At 28.5% G+C, this 19,774-nt stretch overlaps 2 protein-coding genes across 2 annotated transcripts; one reads left to right on the forward strand and one right to left on the reverse strand.

Moving 5' to 3' along the window:
• Positions 1-293: 293 nt before the first annotated feature.
• On the reverse strand, positions 294-5,405 carry LOC116766004 (uncharacterized). Its single transcript, XM_032655655.2, has 6 exons — positions 4,098-5,405; positions 3,408-3,630; positions 2,884-3,013; positions 1,732-1,830; positions 1,519-1,654; positions 294-536 (listed from the first exon to the last, which is right to left on the reverse strand). The coding sequence occupies exons 1-6, from the start codon at positions 5,319-5,321 to the stop codon at positions 414-416; spliced, it is 1,935 nt and encodes a 644-aa protein (XP_032511546.2). The 5' UTR covers positions 5,322-5,405; the 3' UTR covers positions 294-413.
• Positions 5,406-6,022: 617 nt separating this feature from the next.
• On the forward strand, positions 6,023-14,964 carry LOC116766005 (glutamine synthetase 2 cytoplasmic-like). The gene is made up of 8 exons (XM_032655656.2): positions 6,023-6,207; positions 6,800-6,973; positions 7,120-7,281; positions 8,765-8,978; positions 11,272-11,344; positions 12,993-13,177; positions 13,631-13,770; positions 14,764-14,964. The coding sequence occupies exons 2-8, from the start codon at positions 6,808-6,810 to the stop codon at positions 14,910-14,912; spliced, it is 1,089 nt and encodes a 362-aa protein (XP_032511547.1). The 5' UTR covers positions 6,023-6,207; positions 6,800-6,807; the 3' UTR covers positions 14,913-14,964.
• The last annotated feature ends 4,810 nt before the right edge of the window (positions 14,965-19,774 follow it).

Below are 19,774 nucleotides of genomic sequence, written 5' to 3' on the forward strand. Positions count from 1 at the left end.
AATTGATTTGTTACTTTGGATCGACAATTATGCTATAAGCAATTCATATAAATAAGAAAATAATTTGTTAAATCTGTCTTCAATATATGAATTCAAAAATACAATAAATATTAAAAAGGATAGCTATTCCCGGGTCCACATTTTTAAGGCAGTTTGTGAAATTGAAAAACATTAAATTTTTGGAGGAAATGTTAAGGTAAGTTGAAATTTCAAAGTGAAGCATCCAGTGGGAAAAATGTGGAAAAGTAAATGAATATTTTATAGTATTTAGACACAGAAATAGAAGGCAGAAGGCTAACTCAGAAGATTTATTGCATTTAGTTGGTGATAAAAATAAAACAAAATACAAGTCTCACAAGCCACAGTCTAAAAAATAATTGACAAACATTTTCAAAGTATATAAATATAATAAATTACATATCTAGATTGAAGTGATCATGTTCTTCGGGTTCCTTTGCAACTTCAAGTAGCCACGGAATGAGTCGCCAGATACCAGTGTATTGAGAATATTGGTTACTCCAACTTTGACGATCATGCTGAAATTCGACACATTTTACATATAACAAACACGTTAACAATAAAATGATTTACTATACTGCTTTGCTATGCATCTCATGTCATTCTTAAACTTCATCATTTTAAATTCTTTCATTCACTTATGATACTAATTTTATTTACCTATATTCTATTACATAATAAGTAATTTTAATGATTGGGTGAGTTATTGCTTTTTTCAGTTTATGGGATTTTTCTTTTCCTGTTGGGTAATGTCGCATGCTAAAGAGTAAATCTCTGCATGAAGTGATGAACATGAAATTTATAGTGGCTTTGTTAAAATTTCATAGTATATTGTATTTCAAACTGCAATATATCACAAACTATACAGACCTAAAGCGTTGTTCAGTAAGTCTTGCTTGATCCTCCGTGATATATATATAGGATTATTCACTTCAAGTAATATTATATATCAAAAAATTATCCTTAAAGATATTGATTAATTATTGAAATAAAAACTCTTTCGTAAAAAATAAAACCCGATCAGTGCGAGTAATTCAGGTTTCTTATATTAAAAATAAATAAGTTATCAGTTTAAGTGATATAAAACTCTTTTTGTTTTTAAATTTTAAATTCTTTGTTCAGTAACGCTCTACTAAACAATAAAATAAAAAGGCCAGTATTATTTAAAACAAAGCTTAAATTACTTATTTCAAGTTTGTGTGGATTCAGCTAGTTCGAACGGATGATTATAGTGGAAGGAAAAATGTGAGCGGGCTTAATAAAAAGGCTTCAGAATAGCCTGGATCGTAATTTTCCGAACTGCCATTCGTGATTATGGCGATGTCTGTGGAATTCTAATTTTAAAAAGAATAAAAAATCAATTTCTACAATATATTAAAGAAAATAAGTGGTGTGTATTTTAACTTTCAAAGAAGTTAACAAAAATTATTTGTGAAACGATAATTGATATTAAAATTAATGCTCTAATATTAATTTTTAATTAGTGTTCTAAGAGCTAACCTGAGTGTACAATGCTATTAGTTTTCCTCCAATCAACAGCAGACTCCCGTGCGTAGACACGTTGCTCTCGGTGTAGGGGTATAATGATAAACAATATAAGTTCTTGAAATTCCCTTCATCTAATCCTTTCGGTGTGCTGTAAATTAGTTTTAGTATTAAACTGTTATTTTAATTACACACAATGTATTAGGGTTTAGTCTTAAATGAGCATACTTGAAACCGTTACTGCCGGGACATGGAATCGAGTAAACTATTCCTTCATTCAACGTAAGATGTTTAGGTAGAGGGCTTTGAGAATATCTTTCGTCAAACCTGAGAAAAAATAGCTAATATATTATAATACTACATAAAACTGGAAACAAGAGATGATATATATTAAGGTTACTTGATTAGTTATTGATAATAATAAACTGAGAATGAAGTTTATTATTGTTCTATTGATTTAATTTACCATCTACTGACATCCCTACAGTTTTAAAGACAAGCATTCATGTGTTTTGTTTGCAGAAATTTGACTACTTACTATAAATACAGACTTTATCTAAACTGAGTTTTCGTTTCTGTGTTATCATGAAACAGCAATTACTCACACTCAGATTTTTCAGTTTATAACATTCACACAATTTATATATGTTACGTAATACAATTGTTCATTTATATATAATAGGAATAAACCTAGGTGTTAAAATACATTAAACACGAAACAATATCTTCCATATATACTATTTTTGTTAATAACATATTTAACTTTATGTATCTTAACACCTAGGTTTAATAAATTGTTCGATATTTAACAGCCAGCAGAAGCATTTCATTATTTTTATGAAGTATGCAAATCTTTTAAATATTTCATAGCGGTTTTGCCAATCCATAGATTATATTTTTAAGAAATTTTTATTATTCTCCACAAGTGCTTTTCAGTAATAATTATTCAAACTATAAGAAAAAGTTTTTTAAATAAACTAATGTTTGTGTAGGGAATGTAGGTAGAAATTTATTAAATAAATTTAGTTCTATTTAATACATAACTAAAGACACAAATATTTTTATATAATACCTATATATAATATAGTAAATGATTTTAATCAAGTGTCATTGTATTACGTCTTCCCACTTAAAGTAAGGATTGAAAGGCAATTAAATTGTAATTATGACTTCATTCACCATTAAAATCAATTAAATCACATACAGCGTGTATAATACTTGCTCAATGTCGCATACCCGTTATTATAGTCACCTTAAAACATCCTAAGAAATTATAAATAGATATTCCTGAGTCTTCAAATACTCTAATTTTTTATTAAAAATACTTAAATATTTTATCTTATTAAACGTTCTAGTATAGGGAGTAAATAATTAACTGACTTATCAAGACCCCAGCCAAGAGCTGTAGCCATGCTGCCATCGCTTGATGCAACAAACTGATGTGACATTAGAGATACCGGAGCCCAACCACTGCAGGTGTCTGCCATAGAATTTACTACTTGAATTGCACCTGGAATACATTATGTAATCGGATTAAAAGTTTTAAAAGGTAGGGTGCAGTCTGATCAGGAGAGTTTTAATGAAGCACAGGATGAATCTTTTAAATGTCTGCAAAATGTTCAATATAGAGACTGTTTAAATATATAACCCAATTTTAGTTCCTTTATTGGGAAATATTAAGGAAACGTATTCTGTGGTCCTATTTCTATTATAAATATATTGCTTATAAAACTAGTTATGCTAATCTTTTTATTTCGTAATACCTGTTATAAAATATCCTAAAATAAATTAGGATTATAAACAAATTTGTGTTTTATTGTTAATACTGTAAATTTATATTATGAACATAGAATCGCTTTCAGAACGATTATACTTATATAATTAATACCATTTAATAAAGTTACCGATATTGTAAAGCTGACGTCTTGAATTGTCCTTTGGGTGGAAGCGTGGGTGGAGAAGGCTTTGTTTCACGTAGGCAATTCGTCCCGGATGTCTCCAGTTACCGCTACAGTAGGATACGAAAGCCGAACGACCTTCAAGCTTTATATCCCTATGGTGGCGATTTAAACACGTCGCAGATGCTACAAGCCAATGGGGACTAATTGATGCAGAATCACAACGGACCTGCGTAATATTTCATTCACGTTAACTGATAATATTTTAAATATAAATGTGTATAAAATCAACTCGAATGAAATTAAGGTTTATTTTAATTGGATAAATCTATTTCTGATTTAAATATTAACCTATTTTCGTAAAGAAAAAAAACACTATTATGATTTTACGCCTAACAACAGAGTTAATTTGTAGTTGTTAGAGATAAATTTGAATTATTTGATCTTTGCGTTTTTTGAAATGCTTAGATAAGAAATAAAAAAAATGTTTCTCAACACTTTATAAAACCAATATTTTTAAAATTGTCTATGGATTGATAATTGAAATAATTTAAGTTCATAGAAGTAAACAACATATAAATTGTAATTGTTTTTTAAATTGGGTTAAAAATAAAGTTTTACTTGATAATTTTTTTAAATAGTAATTTTTTTTAATAGTCATTTCTTGGTGAAAAATATTGAAAGTTTTTAACATACCTGGTTTGGCTCATAAACATATACGGCAACGAAGGGAAATTCAGACCATAGAGAGGAGCGGTTTTGACTGGAAACTTTTGTGGTTGGACGTAGGAAATCATTAATAATAAATGTTGGTTCATACAAACTCTCGGTATCCATATTCACGTCAGCAGTTTTATGATTTATGTGCTTCTTAACATATCTAGTGTTATTTAGATCATCATGTTTGCCTCCATGGTCAATATGATGAAGATATATTTTCTCTTCGTTACGTATTTCGTTTCTTTCAATCATTCTATCTCCCCCATCTTCTGCTATCATGTATGGTGTATTTACATCGCTATCATAGATTTCGAAGAATCTTATATGATCGTTAGCTATGGTTCTCTTGTTTAGAGTATAGGTTTTCACATTCGATGTTTTTGTTTTATATATATAATTTTTTAAGTGTTCTGACTGGGAATGCATGTTATTATTAATCGCAACCAAAGTGGGGGTAGATCTATATTTGTCATGACTTCTGTTTTTCTTTGTAGTTACTGTCACAGTTTTGGGTCTTTTAGAATTAATATGATTTTTATTCTTAGTAACCTTGAGTTTGGTATTTGTTTTAGCAGAATTTTTTGGATACAAATCATTTGTGGTAGCTCTACATGTTGCATCGTTTACTCGGAATAAAAATAAAGGGGACCGTGATAATCCAGCCTTCTCAATTTTATCCGATAGTCTAGATTTGGTTACGATAAACTGTTTATTTTTGTTTCTTGTATCTCCGCGACTTATTCTATCATCAAATTCATCAAGGTAATAAAATTCAATGAAGCTTGGAGTTGAGGAATACATTGCTGACTTAGGGTGTGCGAGTTGAAATGCTTCTTGTAAAGGGTTTTGTTCTGCTAAAGTTACGTGTTTCCCAATCTTGTTTTCAAGTCTTTTCTTTCTCGTTATTAACTTCTGTGATGTCGTCGAGGTGCCTTTTTCTTCTGTTTCAACAAAAATTTTTGTTTTCTTCCATAACATATTAATAATTTCATATTGTTTCCGACTTACTCGTCCCACTTGCCATTTGCCTGACATTTTTTGAGTAATTTTTTCGCTTGTTTGATTAAAAGGTCTGGATATCTGTTTATTATTGTGTTCGCTAATATTAAATGTTGCTTGAACATTTTTAACAAATTTAGCAAAAATGTCAGTGGGGTTAAATATTATGGTAAAAAATAAAACTTGTAAAAATATTTTCATTTTGTAAACCACAAATTTTAGTATATTATAAAATATCTGAATAGAAAATTACTTCCAAAATAATCTTAAGCATATTGAAGACTGTCAAACAGACAAAATTGTGTCATATTTTTAGTAAAATTCATAGCATATCAATATTTTTTTATTAGATGGTCTAACTTTTCTTAATTTTTAGAATAGAATATTCTGTTATAGGTTATTTTGTTACTAAAATTTTAAAATATTTATAATGAATTCCTTTGAATAGAATATAATAAATTTCATAACGTATTGTTTAAATGGGCTTCGTGATCAGGTCATGATAGTTTCATTGGTCTTTATTCATAAATAAATTTTAAAACGATTAGATAAGATTTACAAATAAAATTTAAACTAATTTTCGTGTTAAGTTTATAAAAAAAACATTAGTCGCGTTAACGATTCTGTTGTTCGTAATACACAAACAAATAATAAATAAACTAATAATCTCTGTTTTCATGTGATTTACATTGATGTAACTAAGCTGATTTAAAATACATCCTCCAAAGCTCTCACATAATGCCCAAAAACAAAATAATTTTTTGCTCTACCAAAATTTACACAATCAATAATAACTTTATTAATACAGTAATATTTTTATGCTGCCTCATTGATAACACTGCCTTGGTAAATGCATAAAAACTTCATTAACATAATGTATTTGACATTATAAAAAAATGACGTTTATTTTTCAAATATCCATAGTCACTTTAAATATAATGTTTGCCTAGGATCCAAAAATACTTATAATTTATTAGTTTTATGCTTTTAATTTAAGTTGAAACAGTTTGGTATTCAAAATTCATTGTATAAAAGAGAATTTTTTCCAAAGGTTGCTATAACTTCTTTTAATTGCACGTTATAAAAGGTTTGTAATTTCCGTCAATTATTCACAAAAGCAGGTGCTCATAATGTTGTAGATGTGTTGTACTCGTGAAAAATGCTAAAGTAAAAATGATAAGATATTAGGAGCATTTACGATTTAAATAACAAATCACGTAATATGGGCTGTTGGGTTTCAATTTATTTTACGCTTAGTAATTAGATAGAAATAAAGCGAAATTCACTTATTTCATAAAATATTTTTTTCAACATAACTAAAATAAATCAAACTATTAAATATTATAAATATAAGAAACCAAGCTTATTACATACAGTCAAATCTGGTTACGTGGTTTATATAAGATAGTATTTCCTTTATAAATTTTCATATTTCATTTTATTTCCCTTTGAGATGACTTACATGTATAAAAGGTTGTCCTGACTAGCTGTGGTATTTCTATTAAAATATGTATATTCGCTTGTATCTTCATGACCATTAAGAACCTTTCCTGCTTTCGACTAATGTTAAGAGAAGATTATTAAAACCAAATAAAAAAGAATTGTATGAACATGTAACATTAAATTTTACAGCATCAACATCAACATTTTAAATAAGACAATTAATTCTATTGCTCTAGTTACCACAATGAATACAGTTCCCCTACCTCTAAATAAAGCTGCTATGAGAAAGTATGAGGACCTAGAAGTGCCTTGTGAATCTGTTTTAGCGACGTACGTGTGGGTTGACGGCACAGGCATAAATTTGCGTTCCAAGGATAGAACATTCGACTTTGTGCCAAAAATCAATAAAGGTATTTAACAATTATATTTTCATTATAAATAACGCCGTCCTTATCAATAGAACCAACATTTTAATCTGAGTTTAGATTCTTTTGATATTTTTTTTCTAATAATACGTTTTCCTCGAATATTTGTCTTTAAAAATATTTTTTTACAGATCTGCCAATATGGTATTTCGACGGCAGCAACACAGCCCAGGCGGCAACAGACAATTCTGACACGTTTATCTTCCCCCAAGTGATTTATCAAGATCCTTTCCGACGAGGAAGCCACATTATGGTCCTAGCTGACACCTATCAACACAATTACCAGCCAACTGGTTAGTTATACCGTTTCTAATCCTAGCTTAAAACAATTTCCATTTACATGAAGTTATAGGACAATTATTCTTTCTCATTTAAAGGGCTAATCAATTTATATTATGTAGATATCTCTATTGTGATTTACTTTCTACAGGTGAACGAAATCAATATAATGTGACCTACATGTTAAGTGTTAAGTGGGGCAATTACATAATGACTTAACTCTCAACATGTCATGAACGGCAATTAGCATTTAATAAACAATTAATAAAACCTTTTTTTGGCTTTGGACGAATATTATTTAAAATGTACTTAATAATTAAATCGGAATAACAGTTTTTGTTAAATTCTTGAAACAAACGTATATTTTTAAACTCTTGAAACAAACGTGACTATTGTATTATGTGTGTTATAAACAATATTTATTACATTTTGATCGAATATAGATTCAATTTTTTTTGACTAAAATAAAAATAATAATACGAAAACAAAAGAAGTTAAAGTACATAAAATAAAATTATCATTAACTAAATTACTTGTTTGAAGATCGTTCTTGGTTAACTTTGTGAAGCGTTTGGAATGATTGTTACTATTAACATACCACCCATTTTAGCTTATAGGGCTTATAAATAAAAGAGTTGTGGCGAGTAAATTGTACTTAATAATAGTTTATTAACATATACTCGTATATATAAAATAAAACATTTATGTAATAACTGTTTCTATATTAAGTTGAAAACTTTTTTAGTCTTTGACTTTTAGTCAGATGTTACTTATGAATCTATGCGTCTTGTACGCTTTAATTAAGTATCTATTTTCATTTTAAGTATGCGTTAATTACATGCCACTTAATTTCAATAATTTATTAAAGAGTTGAGATAAATTATGACAATATCGATAATGATTGAGTGAGTCATATGTAAAACAATCCTTATTAATTTTTAAATTTATTTACCTTTAGTAGTAAATTTTATAGAGGTGATATTAATTAATGCCCTCAAATTATTCCATCGACATAGCGATTTGTTAAAATTGGACAAAATACAAATTAATTTGTAGTTGAAATGGTATGTTAATTGTTTTTTTAGTACAGGAATAATATATACGGATGTTATTTATTTATATTTACAATATTAAATAATATTCAATCATGAAATTTATGCAATGTTGACAATGAAATTGACTTTACAGCGAAATACCAACTGCATTAAATTATAAAAGATTAATGAGAAAAATAAACTCTATTTATGTATGTTGTTTGTTTGTTGAATTTCTTACGATGATAATAGAACAAAATTCATAATTATGATATTAGTTTAAAATCTCAGTTACATTTATATACGAAATATGAAAACAATAAAATGAGAAAATAATGTAAATTTTTCCATATTAGTTTTTGCACATATTAATAATACAAAAATAGAATGATACCAACTTGTGTGTTTAATATTTAATATGTAGAAACAGTAAAAATTAACATTTTTTTTATTATTTTTCAAGCTTCAAATTACCGCAAAGAATGTACACTGACTTGTGAGAAAGGTGAAGTCGAAGAGCCTTGGTTTGGTTTCAATCAAGAATTTTTCCTGACTACTCCTGATGGTAGACCTTTGGGTTGGCCTCCGGGAGGTTTTCCTGCGCCTCCTGGTCCTTATTACTGCGCGATAGGTGCTAACAAAATTGTTGCTCGAGATCTCATGGAAGCATTTTACAGGTAAAAATAAACTCCTATTTAAATTACAATAGCAATCTAAATCTAACATCTGGCATCTTTAATTACTTTAATTGTTTCTTGTTGTAAATTAAACACGATAATGTCTTTGTTTCTTATTTATTACAACGAAGGCTTTTTTTCTTTGTTATGCAGATAAATCTTTTTAATTGTGATAATATAACCTTAACAAGATAAGTTTATATCTCTGGCAATGTTCATCTCATATATTTAGTTATATTTAAAAGTATGGCATAGTTGCTTTAAATATTTGAAGAAAGGTTCCAAGTCAAAGCAATTGGAGAAGAAGTTAGGCTCAAGATTTCGATATCATAGATCTTTGAAATACAGAAACAAAAAATAGCAGTTTTGATTACGAATAGTGATATTTTTATACTTTTGCATGATATAAGGAAAACATCATGAGGAAACCTGGACTTATAATTTCAAATTATGAGTTTGAAATCGCCAATCCGCCTTGAGCGAGTGTGGTGATTAATGCTCTAACCTTCTCCATGTGAGAAGAGGCCTTTGCTCAGCAGTGGGCCCCGATAGGCTGATGATGATGATTGCATGATATGTATTTAAATTCGAAGTATTTTTTTAAAATAACAAATAAGATCATTCAACAGCAAGCCTTTATTTAATTAAATATACACAGAAAGAAAATATTTATATGAAAAATGAAGTGTGTTTAGAAAATATAATACCGTTGCAAATAATAAAATGGTCACTGTGAGTTTAAGAACCTTATCTGGCTTTACATTTTCCAGAAAATGGGCCATTTGAAAAAAAAATTAAATTCAATCTTTTGCAATAAAGATAAAATATATGTAAAATTACCGCACTTGTAGACACAATATATTTAACTTATGATATATGTGGTACCTATGAAATAAATCAGTATATTATATCCTTTAATATGAATCTTTTTGTATTAGTTACTTTCTATTCTTCTTAGTTTTAAATTTTTATCTATTAAAAGTTACGGTTAAGATGTCGTTTAGTTATAACTAATTGACCATTTTAATTAAATGGATAAATATGAAAGCGTGCAGTATCCTTGGCGATGCCATTGTTTTAATCGCATGCTTTTTTGTCTATATAATTTAACACAACAAGTTTCAAATAACAGTAGGCCAATGGTATTTTTTAAGAATTTTGAAAAAGCGTACTCTTCAGGAGTCCATTTTCTATCATTTTTAAAGAGTATCCTTATAACATTCAAACACATTCAATTTTGTGAGAAAGTTAATTAATTTGAATTACCGTTAATATATTAGACAGATATTTAAATTGTATCTTAATTGAAAAGATATTACATAAATAATAATAGTATTAAGTTTTCCTCATTTAATGAATTGGTAAATGTATTTTAGTCATTTTGCCGATTATTACAATTTATTTCACAGAATGAACCTTAATAACATATAGATAATTAAATTTTGTATAAAGCTATTGTGTTTTTATTGCATAATAAATTTCAAACACTGGCTTTATAGCCCATTTCTTTAACGCGGTTCAGGTTCTTTATTTGGATTATCATAAAATGAAGTTAATTGGATAAACGGTTTTTTATAACTACTATGAATTATTATATATGTATAATGTTAGATAAATATCTCTTTTTGGTGGATGTAGGTTAGTGGGTTTAGTTAGATACAATGTCTATGGTACGAGAAGTAGTGGACAAGTCTTATTGAAGACGTGTTTTGATTCCGTTTGTAGTGTCATATTTTTACTGAAGGTGACTTACCAAGTGGTAAAAACATGACTGAGTTTCCTCATGATTTTCAGAGTGCCATAAGCTCTTACCTTCCATTCTTCCATCTATGGAAACCATATTATTTGTCTTATTAAATTGACTAGAATGAATTGAAAATTATTTTGTAACTTATGTATTTTTTGGTAAGTGATTTAAATATAAAAGAATACAATATCTATATACAATACAATATATATATATATATATATATATATATATATAAATATATTGTTAATTTTTATTTAGAAACTCAAAAAAACTAGCACTTTTAACTCTAAATTTATTTTTATTAACCAAGTATCAACTTTGTTATATGAGCAACAACAGAAACTGGTCAGGATAAATTATAATCATGTTTCAATTATTGTATATTTCTGCAACATCAAATAGGAAACAATGATTGTAAAAACTATTTTATACACAAAACAAACTTGTTACTTTATCAAAACATTGCTATGTTTGTGCTTTTATAGAAATCGATGGATTTTACTACTGTCAAGAAAGTGTGTAATAAAATTTTTATGTTCTCAGATGTTGTCTTTATGCCGGAGTGCATATCAACGGTATTAACCCGGGGACCACGCCTTCCCAATGGAATTTTCAGGTGAACAATGTGTATGGTCTAGCATAGATTAAAGTTTGTGACGTTAGTTATCCATATATACATTCAGACCTGCAAATAATTTATTATTGTGTATAGCTGTGTTTTAATAAATCCATCAATATTTGTTTCTGTTTCCATTCCACTTGCGTTGTGTATAACTGTGTTTTAATAAATCCATCAATATTTGTTTGTTTCCATTCCACTTGCGTTTTCTACCACTAAATATGATTATATAAATGTAATTTAAGTGAGACATTGAATTCATTCGAGGGAACGTAAAACGTATTCGGACGTGACCAAACATTTCTGACTTACCGATTTAGATATCCTTTTGCTATTCCACTACAGTTAGGGCTTCAGATACGAACTTATTGAATTTTTCGAAAATCGGCCGTTAGATAAAGTTACGTGCTAAGTACAAACATGTTCATATGGCTATTATTTATTACTATTATTTATAATTGTTTACATTTAATTACATCTTATATTTACTTGTGTAAAGTAAAAAATTCTATTGGCTACTACTATCATTAATGCAAGAACTTGTATTTATTTGTTGGTGTTTAAATTATTATATAATAAATAACAGAATTATTTAAATTACATTATTGTTAATAGAAAAGGGGTAAAAGATATTTTTTTCTAAAGCAGAATCGAGAGATAAATTTGGTAATGAAACAAATTTAGGATTCGTGAAAAAGGCTGCTAGATGAAATCCGGTCTCAATTCATGGTAAAATAAAATTTACAGGAAAATAAGAAAAATTAAAAATTTCAGTTCAAATAATATATATATTTACTTTTGAAAACGTGTACATGTACTTTAATGTTACCTTAGAGAACTAATCTGGTTGATATAAATTAGTATATTAGCTTATTATTAAACATTTTCTTAATAAACACTTGAAAGGTTATTTAAATAATATTGAATTATAAATCTAAAAATAGAGAATTTTTAGTATATTGCTTTTGTACCATTTCTTAGAATTATTGGATAAGCATATGCATATACGTATATGCTAATCAAATACCCTTACTAAAATTCTGTTAAAATAATACATATTAATTATATTTAATATTTTTGAATGTAATTATTTAAATGAATCATTTCATAGAAAGTCACATTCATCTCGTCTAGCCGTGATCATTGTTGTTGAAAAGTAATCGAAACGTCAGGAAAATGTAGAAATAAAATTTAAAAAAAACACGTTACCATCCGAAAAACTTAGTTTCTTTACATAATACGTATATTGTTTTCTATATATAAGATATAAATTATTCTATTTGTTTATGTCAAACTATGACTAATAATATGCTAATGTAACACTATGTTTATAATATTCAAAACAAATATTGAAATAATACGTATTATATTGCTATAATATTTAAAAAAAGTTTCCACCGTTACAGCTTTAAATCAAACCTAAAATAACAATATGTAAGATTTTTTCGAATATTCATTTAAATGAAACTAAGCTTTTCGTATGATACTACGCGTTGTGATAATGAACAACATAATCCCGAAGTTTCGGTTCCTTTACAGCCACCGTGATCACTTTCACGATCACAGAAATTCAATGAAACAAAATGTTTACCAGCTTCAATAGATCTTCTTTGAAACAGAATATTTACCTAATTACTATTGATAGGTTGGACCATCTCCTGGCATTACGGCAGCCGATGATTTGTGGATGGCTCGCTACATACTCAGTAGGTTAGCTGAAGAATACGGGACTGTTGCTACATTTGAACCACAACCAGTACCCGATTGGCCCGGCAACGGAACGTTTGCTTACTTTTCTTCAAAGGATATGAGAGAGGAAGACGGAATATTGTAAGTTGAATTTTGAATTAAATTTTTAAATTTTAAATTACAAATAATTATAATCAATACTTTGGTTCTTGAAATATTATTAAAACTATATGAAAATAGCAGCTATACTCGCAGTGAATATAAAAAAAAGGCAAATAAAAGTTACGGATATATGTTTATACGTTTCTGACGTGTAATATCTATTTAGTAAAGACTGCATAAAGTATAACATACAGCTTTTATGGTTATAACTCAATATTTGTCTTTGTCGTATTAAATTTCATGGAAAAAAAAATGTTTAATGTATTTCTCTTATAACCTTGATTACTTTTCTAGTAAGTTTGATTGTTTGCAAAATAGTATATTTTTACAGTGGTGCTGCTATAAGAGTTTTGATTAAAATTATACCTTATAATGTTATGAATACCAAATATTTCATACTTCATACATTGTAGTTTATATTACATGTTGTAGGGTTATAGAGAGAGCTATAGATAAGCTGTCGCGTCGTCACGGAGTGCATATCAATGAGTATGACGCTCACAATGGAGCTGACAACGCACGACGTCTTACTGGAAAAAACGGAATGCCTAACATGCGGGATTTCACTGCGGGTAACCTTTACATTTGATGGATTAAACTGTCAACATAAATTTGCTTTCAACTACGATATTGTGAAGACAACTCTGTACGTCTTTTAATTTTATTTAAAGCTTAAAATCAGTTATCATTCTTTGATAGTATTACTTATTCATTTGTTATTATACTATCATATTAATTCCTTCAGTTCAATTTTGAAGCTAATTTATGTAATATTACTGAATAATTTAGTTCATATGAAGGCAGTCGAAATTAGATGTACATATGCCTCATTACCGCAACTTATATATGCATATGACATTTGATTCAATATCAGTAATCAAAGTTTTGTTTCCTGCACGATATTAACAACATTTACATGACTCGTGACATTTATTGTAGTAAATGTCGTGCAATAAAATAAATATGAACATAATGGAAATTAAAATTTTACATGAAAATGATAAATAAGTTCAATAAAAACATGTCGCGTGTAAATCAAAATATTTATTTAATATAATTCGGTCAAAAAAATATAAAAGAGAGTTTGTGTCAGAACGTAACGCTGTATATTTTTTTTTGTATTTACATATTTTGTATTTACCTAATGGGTATTGTTTAATAATCGAGTCTCTAACGTAATTAATTAATAATTCCAAGTTCAATAGTACAATAAACGTCTTTGTTTGACATTTAGCGGCAATAAACACATTGGGGAATCGTCGTAGACGTCTTGTATGTGTGTAACAGTCTTTGTAGTTTTGTGTAGTGATATTCAATAATTTGATGGTATACAAAACATTTTTCTAAAAAAAAAAAATGCTTTGAGAACTTCCTTTCTATATAAACATTGCCTGTATTCAATTCCACGTTCCTCCACCGCACAATACCATTAAAAATTCATACAATGTTTTCGCTCTGCGTATTATTATTATAACAGAAATATAATGTACCTAGAAACAGTGCATATAAGGAATTATTAAATATGCTTTTTATATCAAGTTTCCTTATAACTGTGTTTATTTCAGGTGTGGCAAACCGATGTTGCTCAGTTCGTATTCCTCGTCAAGTTTCCGAAGACAAGCACGGCTATTTGGAGGACCGACGGCCAGCTGCTAACGCTGATCCCTATCGTATCATATCTATCTTACTTAAGACATGCATATTTGATGAATGAAATCTATTTTGGAATTTAAATGATATTGTGTTATTAAAGTTTAGTTTGGAAATCTGTTTTCTTCGTACGCCCTATTATTTCTTTGCTGCCGACCGTAGTAAAAGGTTAGTTTGGCAGGGATATCTTTTTTATAATCTTTTTTTTACCCATAAATAAATCTAATATAATTGCTATCTATAAAATTTATTAAGTCTATTATTTCTCTTGTTAAAAATTACTATTATTTATCTATTATCTGACTGATTATCCTAAAACGCCAAAATTGTAGAGTTGAGGGGAAGTAAATAGGAAATAAAACTATATCCCGATATCAATAGAAGCTGATATCAAGTAATCAATGGTGTAGAGATTAATATATACTCAATTTGTGGTAGCACTGGTTTAATGAAAAATCTTAGTGAAAAATTTCGAATTAAGACCCAAATAATAGAAGCATTTTCAGTACAAACCAGCTTAAGTTAACGATGGACTATGCAAGTTAAGTATTCGTGTGATTATCTCATGTTGGATGGGTAACTGAGCAGCTCTATGAACATCTGATAGAACTCTACTCTTGATTCCGTTTCATCATTGTATATGAACATAAAAAAAATATTCTAGCCTTTTATTTATCCAATTTATCATTTCTCAAATATGCAACTTTCTTCTTTTTCTGTCCAGTTTTGTGTTTTCAATAACGTTACCTATAACATGTAGAGTTACTTAGTCATTTTCTGTGTGACTGACTGTGTTTTCAATTTTAACCTATGCTATAATATAGTAAAAATTAAGTGGTTTATTTATTTATTTATTTATTTATGTACCAAGAGTTACAAAATTAGTTACAAAAGAAAAGTGATGTACAAAGCATATCTTATCTCTTAAAAGAGATCTCTACCAGAAACCCTATTGATAAAGGAAACTAGATGACAAAGCGTGGTGTAGGTACAATAAAAATAGAGAAGGGAAAAAAAATAATAGATTTATATATAAGCATACAAAAAAATATAAATAATAGAAGGAAATTTAGATATTGTACATACATAGATATATACATAAAATACTATTTACACATAAATATATACAAATAGTATAAATAAATAAATATTACATATCAGATATTGAAAGTGACAGAAGATGTCTCTTAAGTCGATGTTTAAATGCAGGTGTATTTGGACTCTCTTTGTAGACAGAAGGTGGGAGTGAGTTCCAAAGTTGTGCACAAAGGACAGAGAGGGATTTACGGAAAAAAAATTGTATTAAAGGAGGGGATATCGAGAGGATTTTGTGTAACACAAGAGCGATTAAGAAGGATTCTGGGGGAGGAAAATTTAAAACGCTCAAGTAGGTACGGGGGAGAAAAATTTTTAAACATATTGTACATTAGCGTTAAAACATGCATATTCCGACGGAAGTGGATGGGGAGCCACTTTAACTTACTGCGGAATTCAGAAATGTGGTCGTATTTACGCAAGCCGAAAATAAAACGGATGCATAAATTCTGAAGCCGATCTAATTTATCAAGCAGCTCACCAGTGGCATCTAGATAGCAAACATCACCATAATCGAGTAAGGAAAGAAGAAGAGACTGTACAAGAATAATTTTGGTTTTAAAAGGAAGGAAGTTTAAGAGAATTCAGAGTATGGTGAATTCTATGGCTTACTTCGTTCACTTGAGCTGTCCACGACAAATGGCAATCAATTAACAGTCCTAAGTTTTAACCCGATCTAGAAATGGGATTCTGACCTCGTCGTACATTATACAGGGCAAGATGTCAAAATTAATTTTATTAAACATTTGCCTACTTCCAATTATAACAGCCTGAGATTTGTTTAGGTTCACTAGTAGACCGAAATCAATTGCCCATTCATGCATAGATTTCAACTCCTCGTTAATAGCCTCGATAGTTAACTACCTTAAGTGTACTTTTAACCTTAAGTGTTTAATTAAAGCGCAATTGTTTATGTGATTTTTTAATCCTGATGTTTCATACCAACAATGGTTCGATTCTAGTTTACTTCATGTTACTTGAGGAATTTAAAAAATATGCTGCTGTTTGCATAATTTTCGATCATATGCTTCTTTTAAGAAGAATTACAAAGAGTATAGAAGAAGGAACCAAAGAGTAAATTGAATGTTCTTTATTTCTTCCGAAATTAAACAGCCAACCTATTTATTGGAAAAGAATAACAAAACTCAGCTTAAATTCTTTTAAAAAACTTTTGTGTAAGTATTAAGAATTTCTGGCAAAATTTTTTGTTGTTCTGAAATATGTTAATTTATGCTATCCAATCATGGAAATTGATTGAAAGCGAGATAGCATGATTATACTTATACAAGACCTAACCTTTATATTCCTATAGATAAAATGCGTAATAGTTAGGAAATGTATTCAAAATAAAAATATATAAAACATTTGTTCAATAAAATTAATGGAATTCCAAGTGAGATTAGATTAAGTAAGATTTATGGGAAAAAGTCCGCTTTCAGATGTTTTTAAAATTTTACACAAAATTATCATGAAATTCTTATTTAGTACAGGTTTTATTTGCAAGAAATGGGGTTAACTAGTCATTTGTTTTTGTTTTTTATCGGGTCAAAACAGAATTGAGTTTTCAATATATTAAAAGCTATCAAAGCTCTTTGGAACTTCGAAGTGCACCGAGTTACGTCTTGAAACTCGCTTCTTGCGCCTGTTTAAATAATAAATTTTCTATAACTTAGATGAGTATTTCAGCTTAAGAGAAACAATTTAACAAATTAAATTTTAGCAATACTTTAAAAGCATAACTTAATATTATTTTAAATTTTAGGTGTGATTTGCCATTATCAAAGCATAATTCAGTTTTGCTCCTTCAATATAAATTGTGTAGGAATCAAATTAATTGGCTTCATCATTTTCAAGAAAAAAAAAAACTAGTTAAACATTAGGTACGTACTCAGAAAAGTCTTTTAGAAATTTATTTTCGCATTTCAGAAGTAATTTTTTCTTCGTTTTTATTTTTATAATGAAATCTATGTAATATTTTTATCGTACTAATGAAGATATATAGAATAGTCTGAATATCTCAAAAAGACTCACAGGTTAAAAAAAACGGTAAGTAAAGGTGAATTGAAGAATTCAAATGAAGTCTGTCTATATTGAAGTTCAATTAAGCAAGTCTTCTAGTTATTTTTATTACTAGGCATTACCTACAATTTTTTGGATTTTCACGACACTCAGTAGCACCGTGAGCATATCTGAGTGTCCAAACAAAATATTGCATTCAATGAACGTATCCAGATATCCCAAAGCATTTCTACATTCACATAAATATATAAATCTACAAACATGTGTAATACTAATGTACTGGAGCTAAGAGTGCTATTTCATAAAATTCCAAAGGCCAGTATGTTTTCAATTGGAAAGGGACAAATGTTTAAAAATTGTTTTGTCCTAAAACTTTTCCAAGGGATAGAAGACGGAAATAAATTCGTTTTTCACAAAATATAAAGAAGATCTTTTAATTAAGACCCTAGTATCATGCAATCTTTTATTTTGAAGCCCTACCCAATTATTGGACCTATTAATATGGATTGGGACGTTTGAGTTTGTTGGCCTTTGATTAGATTATTATACAACTATAATATATATATATATATATATATATATATATATATATATATATGAGAGAGCGAGGGGATCCTCGTGAACTGAAGCGAAGACCTTAGTTCCCCAAAGGATTTCGAGTCTTGGCGTTCAGCACCGATGACGATGGACGGGTTTCTTTCGGATTTTGAAGCAAAGATGGTCTTCACTCAAAATGATAAGTTTGTTTATTGCAAACAAATTCTTACAATGAATGTCAAGAATTGTATAGCAGAAATTGTACCACTGTAGCTCCTTACAGCGACCAATGTAGATTGGATTCAGTACGATTATGCTTGGGTTTTTATATGGTTAATTCTGTATTAGAATTGTGGGCACTTAAACAAAAAACTAATCACCTAATATATTACTAAAATTATTTACATCGATGAAGTGGGTAATTTAAAAACAATTATAATGAACGAATACACGAAAAGGAATATTTTTGATACGACGACGTATACATATGTGTATATTCGGTTCTTTTATTATTTTATAGAAGATTTAATTTAAGAGAAAATTAATAAAAAAACAAACATTGATTTTCTATCATACATTTTTTAAAGGATGGCTCATCGACCTGTCAGAACTTGTAGATAACATTTCTAATATCGATATGATTTTTAATGAAAATTGACAATTCAGTGTAATAGTTATTTCTGATACGGATAATACACCAAAAATTATTTTGAATGTATAAATCTGACATATGTATACTTGTTATGAAAAGGCAAAGATTTTAATTATTGGCTGTCTCAATAAAACATTTCTATTTTTAGATACTAGCCCTTTTATTACTTTTATAGACGAGGGCAATGGACAGTTGTATTCTATTTTTCTATAATTTCCCAATTTCTATTTATACGATTTAAGAGTAGGAGACAAAATCTATGTACGTTAGTGGGTGTATTTCTAATATCTGCCATATAATATCATCAAATATTCTAAGACAAACATTTACTTCAAGTACTTTATGTTGCTAAACTAAACAATTATTTGTGTTAATTTATCAATGTTATTCATACTGGGTATCAATCTTCTTAACACTGAATCTTTATATATATTTTAAAAATTAGATCAGCAGTTTGACTAACGACTGCCGTTTGACGAGACATTAAATACTTATCCTCTTTCGATAATTCTCGAGTTACACTTAAAAAGCGTTTTATATTCGATAAAGGTAAAAATTTTGGAGATACCAGCATATTTTAGACACGGAACTCAACTTCCCGCATAAAAGCAGAGTAGTGAGTT

Source organism: Danaus plexippus, chromosome 11, assembly GCF_018135715.1.
Source record: "Danaus plexippus chromosome 11, MEX_DaPlex, whole genome shotgun sequence".
Classification (NCBI taxonomy): Eukaryota; Metazoa; Arthropoda; class Insecta; order Lepidoptera; family Nymphalidae; genus Danaus; species Danaus plexippus.